Source organism: Crotalus tigris, unplaced genomic scaffold, assembly GCF_016545835.1.
Source record: "Crotalus tigris isolate CLP2741 ecotype Arizona unplaced genomic scaffold, ASM1654583v1 scf7180000021113.187851, whole genome shotgun sequence".
Taxonomy (NCBI): Eukaryota; Metazoa; Chordata; class Lepidosauria; order Squamata; family Viperidae; genus Crotalus; species Crotalus tigris.
The window spans coordinates 29074-48845 of NW_024098355.1; the positions used below are offsets into that span (position 1 = coordinate 29074).

The 19772-nt window shown below is 37.8% G+C and overlaps 1 protein-coding gene across 1 annotated transcript; it reads left to right on the forward strand.

Moving 5' to 3' along the window:
• The first annotated feature begins 715 nt into the window (after positions 1–715).
• On the forward strand, positions 716–18779 carry LOC120320027 (mas-related G-protein coupled receptor member H-like). The gene is made up of 3 exons (XM_039369450.1): positions 716–772; positions 6849–6941; positions 17405–18779. Exons 2-3 carry the CDS (start codon positions 6878–6880, stop codon positions 18346–18348), a joined length of 1008 nt encoding a protein of 335 aa, XP_039225384.1. The 5' UTR covers positions 716–772; positions 6849–6877; the 3' UTR covers positions 18349–18779.
• The last annotated feature ends 993 nt before the right edge of the window (positions 18780–19772 follow it).

Consider the following 19772-nt stretch of genomic DNA (forward strand, 5'->3'; position numbering starts at 1 on the left):
TTTTTCCTGGTTTTAGCCCTTTTTTCAATCTTTAGGACGAAAATCAGAGATGTAGGAGCAGAGGTTTACGATAAAACTTCTCAGATGAGAAGACCAGTCCAGTTCAAATAAACATTTTTTTTTTCCTTTTTGTAAGAGCTTCCTACATTTATGGGCAGTACCCTCCTTCTACGGCTGAAGATTAGCCCGTAAAAACAGGAACCAGAGCTTCTTATCATTTGATGTTCACACTGATTAGGCAAGACACAAAATATATAGAGAGAAGTTGTGTGAGACTTTTAGCAAGATCTGCTTCCTCATCCAAGAACAGAAAGAATACTTTCTTGAAAAGATCTGCTTACAACTGTCTGATTGTCCAACATTTAATCCTGTAAATTGTTCAACAACATATTTGACAGGTTCTCCTTGACGTATGTCAAACAAGGCTTAAAACTTGTCATATTTTCTCTACATCTTATTCTGCTTTGGCCATTGTCAGTCACTGTAGCAGTCAATTACATGATATAGTAATCTTCTTCTCTTCAGATCTGAAGAACTTGGACCAAATGTTTCAGAAAGGTAAGACATTTGGTAGATCTTAGACCAATGCAATAATATCTGTCTGCTTAACTAGTATTTTCTGCTCTTGATTTTTCACATCAAACTACTTATAAATTTTGCACAAACTCCGTAGATCCAGGACTGCAAAGTCAATCAGAATAGAGCAGGGTGCGATCTTGGAGGTCTTCTAGTCTAACCCCCTGCTCAAGCAGAAGACTCTATACCATTTCAGGTAAGTGGCTGTCCCTATGAAGTAGTTTTAGTGATTGTGTTGTAATTCAGACATTGAACAACTACTTATTTAAATGCTAACCTTTAATCATGATAAGATGTAATTGAAATTGTACAATGATGAACTATTTCCAGAGATCTGAATCCTCCCTGAGTAAATTTTGATAAGTTAATCTGAAGAATTTCTTTTTTATGAATTATAAAGAAAGGGAGAGATAGGGACCTCCATAGATTTACACAGGAAGAACTTCAACTAGAAGCAAATGTCTTTCAATCTAAGTGGATGTGTTTGCTCTGCTATTTCGGTCCTGTTTTATATTCTTTGCAGTCTTCAGCTGGGATAAAATAACTAGAATATCTGCAAGGGGTATATTAATAGCCCTCTGGGGACAGCCAGCCTCAGTTAAGGCTAAGGACTCAACAGAAAAGAGGTGTGGAGCTTCAATGCAATTCCTTATCACAACAAATATTTAATCAAAAAATATCTTGAAAGCATTAAAATTAGGCATAAAAAACACTTTTTGTGGATAGTAGAAGCATTTATTTCCCTAGTGGTTAGTAGGATATATTTTTAATTGATTTTATTGTTTTTTTTAATCTTTGAATGTTGTATGTGCCCAGGGTCATTGAGAGTTGGATAGCAAACAAGTTTAACAAACTTTAGTTGGTTGCATAAACAGTCAGATGTTGTGATTGAATTTGGCATTGATCTGGGATGGGCAAATATTGCTGTTTGATAGTGTTAAATGTATCATCAAAGGATGTAAACTGTTCCAAGTAAAGCAGCCTTTTGCAACTCATTGATAGTGATTTTGTGAATGCCAATGCTATCCCATTGGTGTCCATACATTATGGGATTAAACTGAACGTTTAATCCCATATCCAATATCTCAGGGGCTACCCCAAAGAAGAGGGAGTCAAGCTATTCTCCAAAGCACCTGAGGGCAGGACAAGAGGCAACGGATGGAAACTAATCAAGGAGAGAAGCAACCTAGAACTAAGGAGAAACTTCCTGACAGTTAGAACAATTAACCAGTGGAACAACCTGCCTCCAGAAGCGGTGAATGCTCCAACACTATAAGTTTTTAAGAAGATACTGGACAGCCATCTGTCCAAAATGGTGTAGGGTTTCCTGCCTGAGCAGCGGGTTTGACTCGATGACCTCCAAGGTCCCTTCCAACTTTATTATTATTATTATTGATCATCGCATAGTCAGGCAGATGTTCAGACTGGATTTGGCATTTTATCTACCTATCGAGTCCTTACCCAGGACCTGGGATAGGCAGATGTGGATGTTTGATGGTATTACAGATATTGTCGCAGGATGGAAGCAGTTCCTAATAAGGCCGCCTTTTGCAATTGACTAATAGCGAATTTGTCAATGCCAATGGTGTTCAAGTGGTGCTCCAGTTGTTTTGGGATTGCACCCAAGGAGCCTATGACTATTGGTACTACCCTTGCTTGCTTTTGCCACAGTCTTTCTATTTCTATTTGTAGGTCTTTGTATTTTGTTATCTTCTCCAGTTCTTTCTCGTCTATTCTGCTGTCTCCAGGCACTGCCACGTCCACTATCCAGACTTTTTTGTCTTTCTTATCGACAATTGTTAAGTCTGGAGTGTTATGTTGCAGGTGCTTGTCTGTTTGAATTCTGAAGTCCCAGAGCAGTTTAATTTTATCATTTTCTATGACTTTCTCTATTTTATGATCCCACCAGTTTTTGCTTACAGGCAAATGATATTTTTTGCAGATCTTCCAATGCACCATTGTTGCTACTTTGTCATGCTGCTGCTTGTAATTAGTCTGTGCAATCTTCTTGCAACAGCTTACCATGTGGTCCACTGTTTCTTCAGCTTCTTTGCATAGGCGGCACTTACTGTCTGTTGCTGTCTTCTCAATTTTGACTTTGTATGCATTTGTCCTTAAGTCTTGGTTTTGTGCAGCCAGAATTAGTGCCTCGGTTTCTTTCTTCAATTTTCCTGCTCTTAGCCATTGCCAGGTTTTATTATTATCTGCTTTCCCAGCTATTTTTTACATGTATTGGCCATGCCTCTATTCTGTTCTTCATTTGGTCTTTCTTGTAGGCCAGTTTGGTCTCTCCAGTAGTTAGTAAGCCTTCCTGATATACTAATTTCAGTGCATCTTCATCATTGTTCTTCAGATATTCTTCCAAAGCCATTTTTTCTTCTTCAACCATCTGATGTACTTGTAGCATTCCACGCCCACCCATTTGCCTTGGTAGATAAAGTCTATCAATGTCACTGCGTGGATGAAGGGCATGATTCATTGTCATTATTTTTCTGGTCTGCCTATCCATTGCTTTTAGTTCTGCTTGAGTCCAGTCCACTATTCCAGCTGTGTACCTAATGACTGGGATTGCCCAGGTGTTGATTGCCTTTATGGTATTTCCTCCATTGAGTTTGGATTTTAAGATCTTCTTCACTCTCTTGATGTATTCACCTCTAATCTTTTTCTTGACTTCAGTGTGCTTGATGTTGTCAGCTTGAAGGATACCCAAGTATTTGTAGTACTCTTCCTCATCCAGACTCTTAATGTTATTTTCGTGGGGCATCTTGATTCCTTCAGTTTTCACTATTTTTCCTTGTTTGATAGTAAGTGTGGCACATTTGTCCAAGCCAAACTCCATTACAATATCTTGGCTATATATACGGACAGTGTTGAGCAGCGATTCTATTTCAGATGATGTTTTTCCATACAGCTTCAGATCATCCATGTAAAGGAGGTGGGATAGTCTGGCAGATGTTTTTGATGTTTGATAGCCATGTCCTGAGTTATTCAGTATTGTTGACAGAGGAAACAGTGCAATGACAAATAGTAATGGTGATAATGAATCTCCTTGAAATATTCCTCTCTTGATATTAACCTCTCCCAGCTTCTCACCATTGATCTGCAACTGTGTCTTCCATTGTGCCATCAATCTTTGCACAACTTTTCTGATGTTTCTATTGAGTCCTGTTATTTCTAGGCACTTTATTATTCAATCATGTGGCAGAGAGTCAAATGCCTTTTTGTAGTCAATCCATGCCACATTCAGGTTGGTCTTCCTTCTCTTGCAGTTTTCCAAGATCATTTTGTCTATTAGGAGTTGATTTTTTGTTCCTCTGCTATTGGGGCGGTTTCCTTTCTGCTCAGGTGGAAAGAGATTGTTTTCAACTAGATGCTGTTGTACTGCATCAGCTACCACACCAGTTAGTAATTTGAAGTTGTTGGTAAACAGGTAATTGGCCTGTAGTTGCCTGGTGTTGCCCCTTTTGCTGAATTTTTTATTATTAGGTAGGTTTTCCCAGTTGTTAGCCACTTTTCAATTTCTCCTCCTTGTAGTATATTGTTGAACTGCTTGGAAATGAGTGGGTGTATAACAGTTAGATGTTTCAACCAAAACCCATGCAGTTCATCTTCACCTGGTGCTGACCAATTTTTGATTTTCTTTGCTCTTTTTTCTACCATTTTTGTTGTTATTACTAGTTCTTTCATTTCAACTTCTGTTTTATTGCATCCACCTCTTTTAACCAAGCCGCATCCTTGTTGTATTTCTTTGGGTTATCCCATATCTGCTTCCAGAACTGCACTGTTTCTTCCTTGTCAGGTACTGACTGATTCCTTGCAGTTTCTCCATTGATGGATTGGTAGAAATGTTTCTGATTGGACTGAAATTGGAGGTTCTGCCTATAGTTTGCAATTCAAGCTTCATATCTACTGATTTTCCTGGCTATAGCTGTTATTTGTTGCTTTATTATTTCCAGTGCTTCTTTGATCTTCCTTGTTTCTAAGTGGTATTTCTTGATTAGGTATTCTTTGGTCTTCTTGTTCTTCAGCTTCTTTTCTTTCATCTGTTCTAGCTTGCTTGCATGTGATCTTAACTTGCTGATCTTATTTTCTAGTCTAACCTTCCATTTTTCTGGTGCACTGTTTGTTTGTTTTTCTTCTTTGTTGATTTTGCATCCCAGGTATTCAGTTATAACTGCAGCTGTGCTGTACATTAGTTGGTTTGTTTCTTGCAGTGAATTGGTGCTTATACTTGATATTGCAGTATTTGCATCTTTTAATGCTTCTGCTAGCTGTTTCTTTGGAACAAGCTTCAATGCAGGTAGCCTTATTCTGTTGTTTTTGTGCTGTTCTAGATGCTCAGTTATTCTTTGTTTCAATTCTTTTATTTCTTTAGTTAGAGGGTTTTGTTCTTCCTGAGGTAGAGGTGCCTGGTTTCCAAATGAGAACAGTTGTATATCTCTGCTGGATTCCTTCACTGCCAACTCCCCCTGGTTTGCCTCTACATTCTGAATTACTTCTGGTAAGGCTTTGATTTCTTTGCCCTGGGTAAACCTTTGCAGTTCGTCTAATTCTGTTTCTGTGAATACTTTATTTCGTATTATAAATCGGCGTTGATCTGCTAGTCTCTGTTCTGTTATTTCTGATTCTGGATGTTGTTCTTTCCAGAACAGGTGCGTTCGTTTTAGATATCCTCTTCTTGTTGGACTTGATCTGTAGTAACAGATCATTATTTCTTTGTTTTCCATCACTGTGTATCTGCGACGGGAAAACACTTTTTCTTCCAGTAGTTCTGCAGCTGCTGGCCCTGGTTGCTCAGCCAACAGTCCTGAGTCCTGTAACCCATTTTTCACCAGATATCTAGGAACTCCAATATCTAGCGCAGACCTTGTTAACCCGGGTGACGTCCGAGCCGGTATGGCATTCTGCAATTTACGTCTCACCATATTTTTTATGGGAGAGACACTCTTTGTCTGACTCCTCTGATGAGACCTGTCCAGTATGGTTGAACCTCTGGCATAGCTCTCATCTTCCTCAGGGTACACAAGCCCCACAACCACGTCAAGTTATTATTATTATTATTATTATTATTATTATTATTATTATTATTATTATTTACTATTGATTGATAACAGAATAAGCAGGAGCCTTGGAGGTCTTCTAGTCCCATCCGCTGCTCAGGCAGGAAACCCTACACTCTTTCAGACAAATGGTTATCCAATCTCTTCTTCAAAAGTTCCACTGTTGGAGCATTCAGAACTTCTGGAGGCAGCTTGTTCCACTGGCTAATTGTTCTGTCAGGAAATTTCTCCTTAGGTCTAGGCTGGTTCTCCCCTTGATTAGTTTCCATCCATTGTCCTGCATTCAGGTGCTTAGGTTGACTCCCTCTTCTTTATGGCAGCTCCTTAGATATTGTAACTCTGCTATCATGTCATCCCTAGTCATTCTTTTCATTAAACAAGACCTACCCAACTGCAGCAACCATTGTTCCTATGATTTAGCCCCTCATCATTTTTGTTGCTCTTCTCTACAGTTTTTCCAGACTCTTAACATTTTTTTTATATCATGGCAACCAAAACTGGATGCAATATTCCAAGTGTGGTCTTATCAAGGAATTATAAATTGATATCATTATATCAATATATATTTATATATCAATAGAGAGAGAGAAATCTTCTATATTTAACTAATCAAGGAGAGATCAGAATAAGAATTAATCAGGGGAAAAGCTTGCCTTCAGAAGCTGGGGGTGCTCCATCACTGGAGCTTTTTAAGAAGAGACACCATTTCAGATAAATGGTTGTCCAATCTCTTCTCAAAGACCTCCATTGTTGAAGCATCCACAGCTTCTGAAGGCAAGTTGTTCCACTGATTAATTGCACTAACTGTCAGGGAATTTCTCCTTAGTTCCAAGTTGGATCCCTCCTTAATAAGTTTCTATCCATTACTTCTTGTTCTGCCCTAAGGTGCCTTGGAGAATAGGTGGACCCCTTCTAATAGAAGCTATGGCAATACTGGTACCAATAAAGGAGAATATTTGTAGCTTAGGGTTGAAATGAGGGGTCCTTGGTACTCTCTGAGCTTGCTTTTTAAGCCATCTCTTTACCAAACTAGGTAACATCATCAGGGCTAGCACTGTGCTAGGGCTAGCACTGAGGATGTTACCTAGTTTGAATAATGAAAAATCTGCAAGAAAACAAGTAAGCTGAGAGAGCACCATGTGGCCACAATATTGATGTTATTTAGGAGACAGGAATGACTGAATCCACTCTTCTTTATTTTCTTCCCCTCAGAAAGATAACCAGAGGATTACAAAAGTTTAATGATGAATTCCAGCCTGGGAGATCTGCATGCTACAGAGAATTATTATGGATATAATGATTCCAGTGAGTTCACAGAACAGCTCACCTTTTCTGATGTAGAAGTGATTCTTTGGAGAGGGATTACTTTAATGGTCTGCTGTGTTGGATTTGTGGGCAATGGCTACATCATCTGGCTACTTGGCTTCCAGATGAAGAGAAATTGTTTCATCACATTCATCCTTAACTTGGCCATTGCAGACTTTGGGTTCCTCACATGTGTAGTTATATATTTTATCAATACATTTATAGACTTTCTAGGAAGCATTTTCAGCTTCATCTTTTTCTCTTTCTCCAACATGATGTACGTCAATGCTCACTTTCTTATGACGGCCATCAGCATTGACCGGTGTGTGGCTGTCCTCTTCCCAATCTGGCATCGCTGTTCCCGGCCAAAACATTTGTCCCCAGCTGTCTGTGTCTTTCTATGGATCGCCTCTTTCCTCCTTGTTGGAACTGTGGACATGATGATGGTCACAAAAGTCATTGTAAATGACAAACTCTCCAGTCTTCATTTCCTTGTGACTGCTATAGTTTGCCTTCCGCTGATCACTCTCTCTACTGTGGTCCTTTTCATCAAAGTATGTCTTAAATCGAATCAGAAGAATCAGGGTCGGCTTTTACTGATCATTTTAATCACTCTTCTCTGTTTCCTCATCTTTGCTTTTCCATTATCTGTTATTGCAGTGATTCTTAGTTTTTCTAGATTTGAAGCTGAGAATAAAGTGGAAGATTTGGCATTATGGAGTCTACTGCTTTCTTGTCTAAATAGCAGCATTAATCCAGTGATCTATTTTCTAGTTGGGAGGAAAAAAGGAGCTCTGTGCAAGGAGAGCATTAAGGTCATTTTGCAAAACATCTTCAAAGAAGGTGAAGTTGCAAGAGGGAGATAGAAGAGGTCAAATCCTCCCACAAGGTCTTTGTGCTACTTTCTCTGTAGCAATGAATAAGTCGCACTTGAGGCTGGAATCTTATAGGTGGGGACAAATCTCTTTCCACACATTGACTCTGTCATCTGACATACAGAGAACTGCATATCAAGAGATGCCTACATCAGTACCCAACTAATGCTATGCAGGAAATGAACTGCATGACATTTATAAAATACTCAGCTTATTTTGCTTTCTAGAAATGAGATTTTTATTTCTAGATAAGCACCAACCATGCCTGCTACTTCCAGATGTCACTTAAAGGAAATTAATTTGTGAAATGAAGCAACAGTGAGGAAAATTAAACTAGAATCAATTAGAAACCAGTTGAAATTCAGTAATTAATGGTGAAGCTTTAGCCTCTTACTAAAAAGGGAAAGCGCAAGAGAGGCAGTTTTCAAGTATATTCCATTTCTTGGGAGCAACAGAAGAGAAATGGGGCCACAGGAAAAATTACAAATCCCCAGGCTATAATGTCAGTGAATTTTATCTCTGAAATGTGTGAGGATCAAAACTGTCATATTTTATTTCAGGAAATGTATCCTGTACATATTTTTTTCTGCTCTTTCCTTTTATTATGTATACAAATTAGCGAAGCTGTATATTCTTCTATCAAGTATTTTAGGGACAAAACCTTTGCAATTATATAGGAAATAAACATACATAAAATGAGAAAAATTAAATTAAAAACAACATGCATTAATAGGAGTTGTTATGATATAAAGAAGAATTGTATGACGTCAGACATATCATTTGATGCTATGAAATAAAGAATTACATGAAGTGAGACGTAATTTCATGTGATGAAATAAAAAAGATATATGAAGTCAGACACTTTCTGTACAAACATTTCACTTTGAAAATTAAGAATACAGCAGTATTTCCTTTTTATTGTTTGGCATTAGCTACTTTGTTCAATAAATTTTCTTTTTATTGAATGCACATATTATTTATGGCTATCAAATTTGAATTACAGTGATAGTAAGACTTCACGAAAGTTCTTCCTTTGCAACTTGCTGTTCCTCCAGGCTGCCCTGCTGCTCATCCTTGAAGACTATTTGAAGAGCTACCTTCAAAGATGTTCTGGGCTCACTCTTTCCCCTCTGCTTCCTCCCCACTAAGAAATAAAGGAGGGGGTTGATGCTGCCCTTGCGAGTAGCACTTCCTATTCCAATTGTCAAGAGGACAGGATGAGGGAAACTGAAATAATAAATGACATATGAGGCATACCTTGGGAGAGAAAAAAGGAGGAAGAAGAGGAGAGCCAGCAAGATGGTGGTGAGGAGCTTCCTTTGATTGCGTTGCGATTTAGACCTCATGTGAATCCAGAGGCTCACAGTAGACAAAACCATGAGAGGTGTACAAAATAAACCATTCACAATCAGCTGATAAAGGAAAGGTGATCTTCCAGGGCTTCTGGTCTGGTAGAGAATGAAGTGCACTGCAGAGAGCAAGAAGGAGACGATCCAGATGGGGCACAAACAAGAGTGGAGAGATATGACAGATGATGGCAGTGATGCCAGAGTGGGAAGAGGACAGCCACACACCTGTCCAGGCTGATGGCCATTATCAGAAACTGGCTAGCAGAATAGGTGAAGGAAAAGAGCTCCAAAAACAAGAAGAAAAAAGTTTGGACTATGTAAGTTCCTTTATAAAAAGTTGACACCCCCACAAATATAGCTGCCATAATGAGGGATGCGAGGACCCGAAAATCAGCAATGAAGAGATTCAGGATTTAAATGGTGAAAGAATTCCTCTTAATGGAAAAGGCCAGGAGATATTCTACCAGGCCCAAAATGCAAATAAGGGCAATGAAGCCATTGATACAATTTCGTGTTAAATTATCAACCAGCTGATTATCTAGAGAAGACGTTTCTGGTATTTTAGAAGTATTTAGAGCAGTTTCCATATTTTCAATAATACGGAAAGAAATGTTGACGTTTTCTGGATCACTTGAAAGTTCAGGAGTATCCAAAATAGTTTGGGGATGCACCCTACTTAAAAAAAAAAAAAAAGATAATTACTTCACTTACACACAGACACACCAGACATACAGACACACACACAAACTTATTTTTCACTTACAGATATCATATCAACACATATGTATTTTTTTTCATCATCTGATGGAAATTACATCCCTAAAATCAATGCTACTTATGAGGCTGGAGAATTGCTGTACTTACTAGAGACCCAAAATCTCCAAGATGCATTTCAGTAAAATTGCCACCAATTCCTATTATTAGAGTTATCAGGTATCAAGCATTTGTTTAACAACTGTCACAAAACAGGTAGTAAAATTGGGCCACTTCATGTTATTACCTATCCCAAAGATGCTTTTTCATGAGGCAATTGGACTTTCTTATTTTTTTTTCTTTGAAGATGTTTCGCTTCTCGTTCAAGAAGCTTCTTCAGCTCTGACCTGTTATGTTACAACCTACTTAATGAGCAGTGTGACACTCAAATGAATAGTACCTGCAACAATTCAGCATAGATTTGATATAAAAGTACTTTGAAAAGAGTCATCTGGAAAAGGAAAGATTGCAGTGTTATTTTTTGCTCTTTCTGTTAGCTGTTCTAGCAAGTGTGATCCCTGTAGTAGACAGGACATTCCTTAATCGCTCACAACTTCTGCCTCTAGAACTGTTCACGAGTCTGACAAGGGGTTGAACTAATTATTTGTAATAAATAAACAGGTTGCTGGAATTGGGTTTATCTAGTTTAATGAAAAGAAGGACTAGGGGTGACATGATAGCAAAGTTCCAATATCTCAGGGGTTGCCACAAAGAAAAGGGAGTCAAGCTATTCCCCAAAGTGCCTGAAGGCAGGACAAGAAGCAACAGATGGAAACTAATCAAGGAGAGAAGCAACCTAGAACTAAGGAGAAACTTCCTGACAGTCAGAAGAAATAACCAGTGGAACAACTTATCTCCATAATTTGTGAATGTTCCAACACTGGAAGTTTTTAAGAAGAGATTGGACAACCATTTGTCTGAAATCATATAGGGTTTCCTGCCTGATCAGGGGTTTTGATTAGAAAACCTCCAAGGTCCCTTAAACTCTGTTATTCTGTTCTGCTCTACTCTACTCTACTCTACTCTACTCTACTCTACTCTACTCTACTCTACTCTACTCTACTCTACTCTACTCTTTTCTATTCTATTCTATCCTATCCTATCCTATCCTATCCTATCCTATCCTATCCTATCCTATCCTATTCTATTCTATTCTATTCTATTCTATTCTATTCTATCCATTCTTAGATGCTTCTAGAATTTTCTTGGGTTTTTATGCCCAGATCATGAGCAATTCTTCTTTGTCTTCCTCCCATGAAGAAAAACTACTCAGATAAAAGACATTCAACTAAAGTCAAACACACCAGTAAACAAGTCAGAGATGGGAAGATTGCTGTCACACTATCCAGAGGAAAAACTTGCTGTTAAAATGAGTTCTAATATTGGCCAGAGGATCCTGAGAGATTAGCTGATCTCATACTTATGGTCACTAAGTCTTATCTTAAACTGAAAAAGGAGTATTTTGTAAATAACAATTACCATAACAAAAATTCTGCCTTTGCTGTAGACCAGGGGTAGGCAACCTTGGCTCTTTTATGACTCGTGCAACTCCCAGAATTCCTGAGCCAGTCTTCCAATTTTTTGATTAGTGGGTGTAAAGGCCTGAATAGGAATCTCCAGACTCTCCTTGTAGAATCACTTTCAAGGAGTCTTCTCACAGTCCAATTCAATCCCAAAGCAAGCCAGGAGAAGAAATTCTTCTAATTAAGGTTTCTCAGCCTAAGAAGAATGGACAGCTCAGGATACTGCCCTGTGACCAAAAGAAACATAATGGAAAAGAATCCTTCCATCATCGCCAACATTAGCTGAGGCTGAAAAGCACCACCATGAGAAGGTGTGGAATGGGTGAGTGAGTGAGTGAGTGAGTGAGTGAATGAATGAATGACAGAATAACAGAGTTGGAAGGAACCTTGGAGGTCATCTAGAGTCTAGTCCAACTCCCTGCTCAGGTAGGATGTCCTTTACCATTACAGATAAATGGTTGTCCAATCTCTTCTTAAAAACCTCCAGTGATGAAGCCATTGCACTGATTCATTGTTCTAATCGTCAGGAAGTTTCTCCTTAATTCTAGTTTGGCTCCATTGCTTCTTGTTCTGCCTTCAGATGACTGACTGACTGACTGACTGACTGACTGACTGACTGACTGACTGACCAAATACATAAATAAATGTTCTTAGCACGAGGTAGAAAAGCAAAAAAAAAAAAAGAGGGCAAATTTCAAAGACTGTCTTCATTTTCAGAAATAAGAGACTCGAAAGCTATTCGGGTGTTTGATTCCAGAGTGAAATCCAAAACTCAGAAGCTCTTTGAATATAAGGGAATTGGCTAGTCAAGCTCTGTAACATGATTGAACATTTTGAAACATATTTCAAGGGTTCACAGAGACCATCTGGGGGCCACCTGACACTTTCTTCCCAAACAAAGAAACTTTACTTTCAGCACTATACATGATTCAATCTCCGCTCAGCAGCAATTCCTATTGACTTTCAAAAGCCAATAGGGGGAGTAGCACAGCTCAGGCAAAAGCTGAAAAAAACCATCAAAAAAAGGTCCCAGAATGCCTTTTGAGAGTTCTATGGGGGAAAAAAAGCCCTGCAGATAAGTCTTCAAATATAGAAAAAGAGGACATTTAGGAGGACATTTTCGAGGGAGGACAGAACTCACAAAAGGAGGACTGTCCTCCCAAAAGGAGGACGGTATATGGAAAAGGAGGACATTTAGGAGGACACTTTTTGAGGGAGGACAGAACTCAAAAAAGGAGGACGGTTGGTCACCTTACTAATATTCCTTTAAATAATTCACATAGCTGATAGCATAACAACTATTTCCAATCATCAACCTTAATACTTAATATAATAAAGCTCTAAAACCTCTTCTTATTCTAACATGTTTCAATCCACTGATAAAATTTTCCCCAGGTTTTATAAAAGATTGAATCTTCTTTCTCCTTCATCTCTAACGTTAATCTGTCCATTTCTGCAAAATCTAGGATTTTCAAAATTATAATCTGGTCTGAAGGTAGGTTTTCATTTTTCCAAAATTGGGCAAATGCTATTCTTGCAGCTGTTAATACACGTAATATTAAATAATCATTTGGTTTGCCATAGTTAGGTCTTAATATACCTAAAAGGAACAGTTCCAGATTGAATTCTATCTGTATTTTCATCATCTTTTCTAACCATCTATGAATCTTAGACCAATATTTTTTTGCAATAGAACATTTCCACCAGGCATGATAATAAGTACCTGGTTTTGTTTATATTTCCAACATGTATCCAATAAATTTTCAAACATTTTCGCTAAGCGAACTGGTGTCATATGCCATCTATAAAACATTTTATATAAGTTTTCTTTGTATGTTACTGCTTTAGTAAATTTGATATTTTTATCCCACAGTTTTTGCCCGTCTTCTAATTCTATAGAATATCCAAAGTTCTTCGCCCATACTATCATTGTCTCTTTTACTTGTTCTTCTTCTATCTTCCAATTTAATAAGTATTTATAAAGCTTCTTAATCCAATGTTCATCTGTTTTTAAAAGTATTTTATCAAGTGGAGTCAGCTTTTGTAAAATCCCATTATTTTTATGTCTTTTTCATATCTTGTTTGAATTTGCAAATAGGACCACCATGTTAAGTTAATACCTTGTTGTTGAAGGGCTTGCCTGTCTTTGAGTGTTCTGTCCTTGTCCAAAATGTCTTTATAATTAACAAGTTTATCATAATTAATCAAATTTGGATAAGCAAATGCTTCCATCCTTGAAAGCCACTCAGGAATTTTCATATACATTTTGTGTCTAACTTTCTCCCATTCAGAGAGTAAAACATTTCTTATAGCATGGTTTTGAAAGTACTTATGTATTTTAGCTTTCTCATACCATAAAAAGGCATGCCAGCCTAGTTGAAGGTCATATCCCTCTAAATAGAGAATTCACTTATTTCTCAGAGTAATCCATTCTTTAAGCCAAAGCAAAATAGCTGCTTGATAATAAAATCTCCAATCTGGAAGTCCAAAACCCCTTCTATATTTCAAGTCTTGTAGAAGTTTACATTTAATTCTTGCTTTCTTTCTTTGCCATATAAGTCTTAATATTATTGCATTTAAATCATCAAAAAATTTCTTACCCAGTTTTACAGGAACTGTTTAAAATAAAAAAAAATAGCTTTGGCAAAATGTTCATTTTAACAGTCACTATTCTTCCTAAAAATGATAGTTGGAGATTTTCCCATTTTTCCAAGTCGATTTTATTTGTTTTAATAGTCTCTCACAGTTATCTTCTTTTGGTAATGAATATTTCGCCATAAGATAGATACCTAAATATTTAACTTTTTTAACTATTCAGTTAAGATTTTTCTTTTTGGTGAGTTGAGTTTTCTGTTTATCAGTTAAATTTTTTGTTAACGCTTTAGTTTTTTTTTTCCCTATTTATTTTCAATCCAGCCAAATCTCCAAATTTCTCAATTTTCTGCAAAAGTTTAGGAGCTGTTTCCAAGGTCTCCTCTAAGATAAAGATCAGATCATCCGCGAAAGCCTGTAATTTATATTTCTGGTCTTTAATCTCAAGACCTTTAATTTCTATGTCTTGCCTGATGTTTCTAGTCAATACCTCCAGAGTAAAAATAAATAACGGGTGAGAGTGGACATCCCTGTCTTGTACCCTTTTTAATATCAAAGCTCTCTGTATAATCTCCATTTATAAGTATCCTTGCTGATTGTTTATTGTAGATCACTTGGATTGCTGTAATAAAATTTTCACCAAAGTCCATTTCCTGTAGTTGTTGAAACATAAATTGCCAATTTAAATTATCAAATGCTTTTTGTGCATCAAGAATTATGAGCGCCATCTGGTTCCCTGGATGATTTTCATAATATTCCATAATATTTAAAATAATCTTTAACTTGTTCTTTATCTGTCTTTCAGGAAGAAAGCATTTTGGTCTGTATGCAAGCCATCTACCAGGTTTATTAGCATTTTCAAAAAAGTTCTGTTTGGCTTGTTTAATCTATTGTGCCATAGTCTCAAGTAGATTTAATTTATGTTTTATTAAGTCCATTTGTATCTTCAAATTTTTCTTTTGTGGCTCAGTTTGTAACTCCAGCTCCAATATACCAAGCTGTTTTTTCAATTTGGACTGTGTGATTCTCTTTTCTTTGTTCTTTTAAGCAACATAGGTTATAGCTAAGCCTCTAAAGTATGCTTTTGCCATGTCCCAAACATTTTGAATAGAAGTATCTTCCTTTTTATTAATCTTAAAAAAAATTCCATTTCTTTTGTTGCTAATTGTAAAAATTCTTTTTCCTTCAAAATAGATTTATTCAGAGACCATCTCAATCTTTTCTTAGATCCTTTCCATGTTATTTTAATTGAGTTATGGTCTGCCCAAATATTTGGTTCTGTTTCAACTTCCTGTATCATAGTCTTCAGGTCATGGGAGATCCATATCATGTCTATTCTTGACCAAGATTTATGCCTGTTGGAGTAAAAGATATATTGTGTCTTTCCTGGATTCATCTCTCGCCATATATCCTGCAAACATAGTTCATCTTTCATTTTTAAACAAGATTTAGATAAAACATTACTTCCTTTCTTTCCTTGTTTATGGCTTTTGTAGTCTCGAACTACATGCACAATTGCATTAAAGTCTCCCAAAATACAAAGACTATGATAGTTTAAATCCACAAGTTTGTCATATAGTTGTTGAAAAAATTCCTCTTGTTTCTCATTGGGGGCATATATTCCCACCAACAATATTTGTTTTTGATTCCAGGAAATCTCCACCATTACTATTCTTCCTTCCTCATTAGAATAAATTTCTTTTGTATTCAACTTTTCTTTTATATACATCACTATCCCTCTTTTCTTTTGTAGCGCCAAGGAGAAATAAAGTTTGCCTAGTTTTGGCTGTTCTAAAATTCTAGAGTGTTGTCTCTTAATATGAGTCTCTTGTAGACAAATATAGTAAGATCTTCTACTTTAATTCCATTGAAAAAGAGTTCAAAAGTTTTATAATAAAGCTTAAACCGCCACTTTAGGGGAGGGGGGAATCAATAACCCCTTCTTCCTCCCTTGAGCTTCCAGCTTCAGCTCAAAGGTAGGCAATTAATTTCAAAAGCTCCAGTTTGGCATAAATACTGAGGTTATCTCACCCGGAAAAGTTGCTTGTTCTCAATCAGCTGTCTTCTGTCTCCAATGATCAGCTGGTGATGGCGGTGATCGCAGAAGCACTCTGCCCTTCTTTTGCCGGTTCCAGGGGCGGTTTTGAGTTCAGAGACCTGGCTAACACCGGCTCTCCTTCCTCAAAGGCTCAACCTTTGGTGGTCACCCCGCCAAGGTGGCATTCAGCCCAGATGGGCCCACCAGTGAAAGAATTCCGGACTCTGGGGACGGAGAAACATCTCCAGGGTCTATAGTCAGCTTGTCACCGGTTTTTGGACTGAACCCAAAGTGTCTATTGCTATTGATGTTACCTTTGCTTTCTTTTGCCACAGTCATTCAATTTCTGTTTGCAGGTCTTGTGAAACCTTTTTGTAGCAGCTAACCTGGTGACCCATGGTTCCTTCAGCTTCTTGGCAGAAGCGGCATTTGCTCTCTGTTGCTGACTTCTCACTTCTGGATTTGCAGAGATTTCTTTTTATGGCTTGATCCTGAGCAGCCAGAATTAGTGCCTCTGGCTAATATTGAGGATGATGTTATCCCTTCACTTGTGTCCGAGTCTTGGCGATTCGATGGGCTGGGTCTCTCCACTATGTCTTTGGGTTTTTCTATGCTCTGGCTGGTGTAAGCTTTGATGGCGTCGATCCATTGCAACTGGTCTGTGCTGTCTTCAAACATTAATCCATTGTTCCTTCAGCCTCCTTGGCAAAGATAGCACTTGCTGTCTGTCGTTGTCTTCTCAATTCTGGCTTTGCGAGCATTTATTCCTAAGGCTTGATTTCATGCAGCCAGAATTAGTCCTTCTATCACTTTCCTCAAATTTCCTGTTCTTAGCCATTGCCTGCCTTTGTTATTATCTGCTTTGCCTACTATTTTTTTTTTAATGTACTGACCATTTAGTGCTTTTATTGCCCTGCCTCTTTTCTGTTCTTCATCTGTTATTGTGGGCCAGTGTGGTCTCTCCACTATTCAATAAGTCTTCCTGGTATGTTATTACTATGTTTTTTCAAAGAGAGCCAAAATCAATTAATCGAGTCCTTTCCAACGACCTGGGATAGCAGATGTTGATGTTTGATGGTGCTAAAGGTATTATCGTAGGATGTAAGTTGTTCTGAGTCAAGCTGCCTTTTGCAATTGAGAGACTGCAAATTTGTCAGTGCCAATGTCATTGAAGTGGTGTTTCAGTTATTTTGGAATTGCACTAAGGCACCTACTGCTATTATCATTAGCAGGTCAAAAGGTTGGCCCAGCCTGTACACAAAAGTGTTTAGATATGAAGAATGACAATAATTGATGAATTATTTAATCCAATCTGCTTTTTTTTCCCAAACAGAAATTTCCACACTAAAGGAAGAGATTATTGAAGCATTACAAAAGCATCTCTTGGTGAATTTCAGCCTGGCAAACATGAATGGTACAGCAGATCATTTGAACTATAATTATGGAGGAATTTTCATTGAAGAAAAAATCATTTTCTCTGTTGTATTGATCATCTGCAGTATTGGAGCCCCATTAAATGGAATTGTTATCTGGCTGCTTGGCTTCCAAATTAAGAGAAACCCTTTCACAGTATTGATTCTTAATTTAGCTATTGCCGACTTTGGGTTTCTCATCTTTATGACTATATCTTGTATTAACATTTTTATAGGTTTTATACAGCGAGGAATTCCCCAGAAAATCTTCTATTCTCTCTTCAATGTTACATATATCAACGGTCTGTTTCTTCTGACAGCCATCAGCATTGACCGGTGCGTGGCTGTACTTTTTCCAATCTGGCATCGCTGTTCTCGGCCAAAATATTTGTCCCCTGCTGTCTGCACCTTCCTCTGGATCTTATCTTTCCTCCTGGCTGGAATTAGCAGCAATCTGAATATTGTAATTCTTTCTTATACCATCAAGGATTTCCACTTGGTCATGACTGCTGTGCTTTGCCTTCTGTTGATCACAATCTCTACTGTGATCCTGTTCATCAAAATATGTCTTAAATCAAAACAGCTCAAACATGGAAGAATCTTAGTGATGACTTTTATTACTGTTCTCTGTTTTCTTATTCTTACACTCCCATTTTATATCTATGTGTTCCTTATTTATTTTATTCCGCAGTTGTATTTCATTGGTAGTATTCAATTAGAGCTCTACTTCAGTCTTTTTGCTCCTCTAAACTGCAGCGTTAACCCAGTGATCTATTTTCTGGTTGGGAGAAAGAAAAGCGCTCGCTCTAGGGAGAGCATCAAGGTCATTTTTCAAAGAGTTTTCAGGGAAGATGAAGCTCCTTAAAGTTTATAAACACAATTTCAAACCTTCTGTAAATGCAAAACTTCTGCTGTTCTTTAATGCTGGTTATCTCTTATGAGTGCATAGCTGTATTTCTTGTTATAGAAATGAAATATAATAAAGGATTCTTTCCTCTCCAGGGAAAGTGGCCTCTGTTCCACCTTTAAACCATAATTAACAAGTTAAAATTCATATATGGCTGGAAAAGATGATTAAAATACATATAGAATTTAAGCCAGAATTGTTATTATTATTTTTGTTGACTACAGTTCCTGAATATTATATTAGCCTGCTTGAATACCTATATCCGGAAGATAGTTTGCTTGCTAAAACGTGAAATGTTATTAGGGGTAACCCCTTTGTTGTATCCATCCCTACCCCAAACTCTTCCCTGAACCCTATCCTGATTCCCACCACCCATAACGATCCTTGTCTTTCCCTACCCTGAAAAAACTTAATAAAATATTATAAAGAAAACTAGTATGAAGTTGTACATAACAGTCACAGAATGGAGAAAGAACAAACAACATCAGCTGATCTTTCCTCTGCACCAACTTCTATGTCAGAAACAATTCGGAAGAAGAGGATAAAGGACCCAACACCACACAGTTTAGGAATTGCTAAGCCATAATTGCTCCAGAGGTTTTGCACCTTCTGATGATTCCCTGGGTGTTGATATACCAGGCCATGGGAAGTCAGTGGAAAGATTCTTACAACAGGATTTGAACTCAAGCCCTTTGCTACATGCTCTGAACGAGCATGGCCAGAAAGGCATCCCCAGGAAGAGAGGTTAAGCTTCACCATCCCCATCCTTATATTTCTAATGATCAAAAAGGGGAAATAAATCTTAAAGGGAAAATAGTATCAAAACAAAAGAACAGACTGCACTCTTGTATGACTGTGATCAGCTGGATCCCTTCCTCAGTGGTCAAAGTCCCATTTATCAGCTGAGAAATCCAACTGTCATTGAAGTTTTCCTCTTGGGTTTCCTCCATCAGTTGGCTAATGGTCTATTTAATTATAGCTTCTGAAAAGAAATATGGTCTGGAGAACAATTTTCCCCGTTCCTCTGTTATATAAACAGAGGCATAGACTCAAGATCACGTGAAGTATTGTTACCGCTTTACAAAGCCCTAGAAAGACCACATCTGGAATACTGCAGCCAATTTTGGTCCCCATATCACAAACAAGATCTTGAGAGTTTGGAAAAAAATCAGAGAAGAGCAACTAAGATGGTCAAAAAGAATGGCTACGGGACTTGGGTTTGGCTAGTCTAAAGAAAAAAAGAAATAAGGGAGACAGGATAGCAGTGTTCCAGTATCTGAGGGGCTGCCACAAGACAGAGGGGGTCAGGTTATTCACCAGAGCATCAGAGGGAAGAGACTTTCCAGTCACTTGTCTGAGATGGCATAGGATCTCCCGCTCAA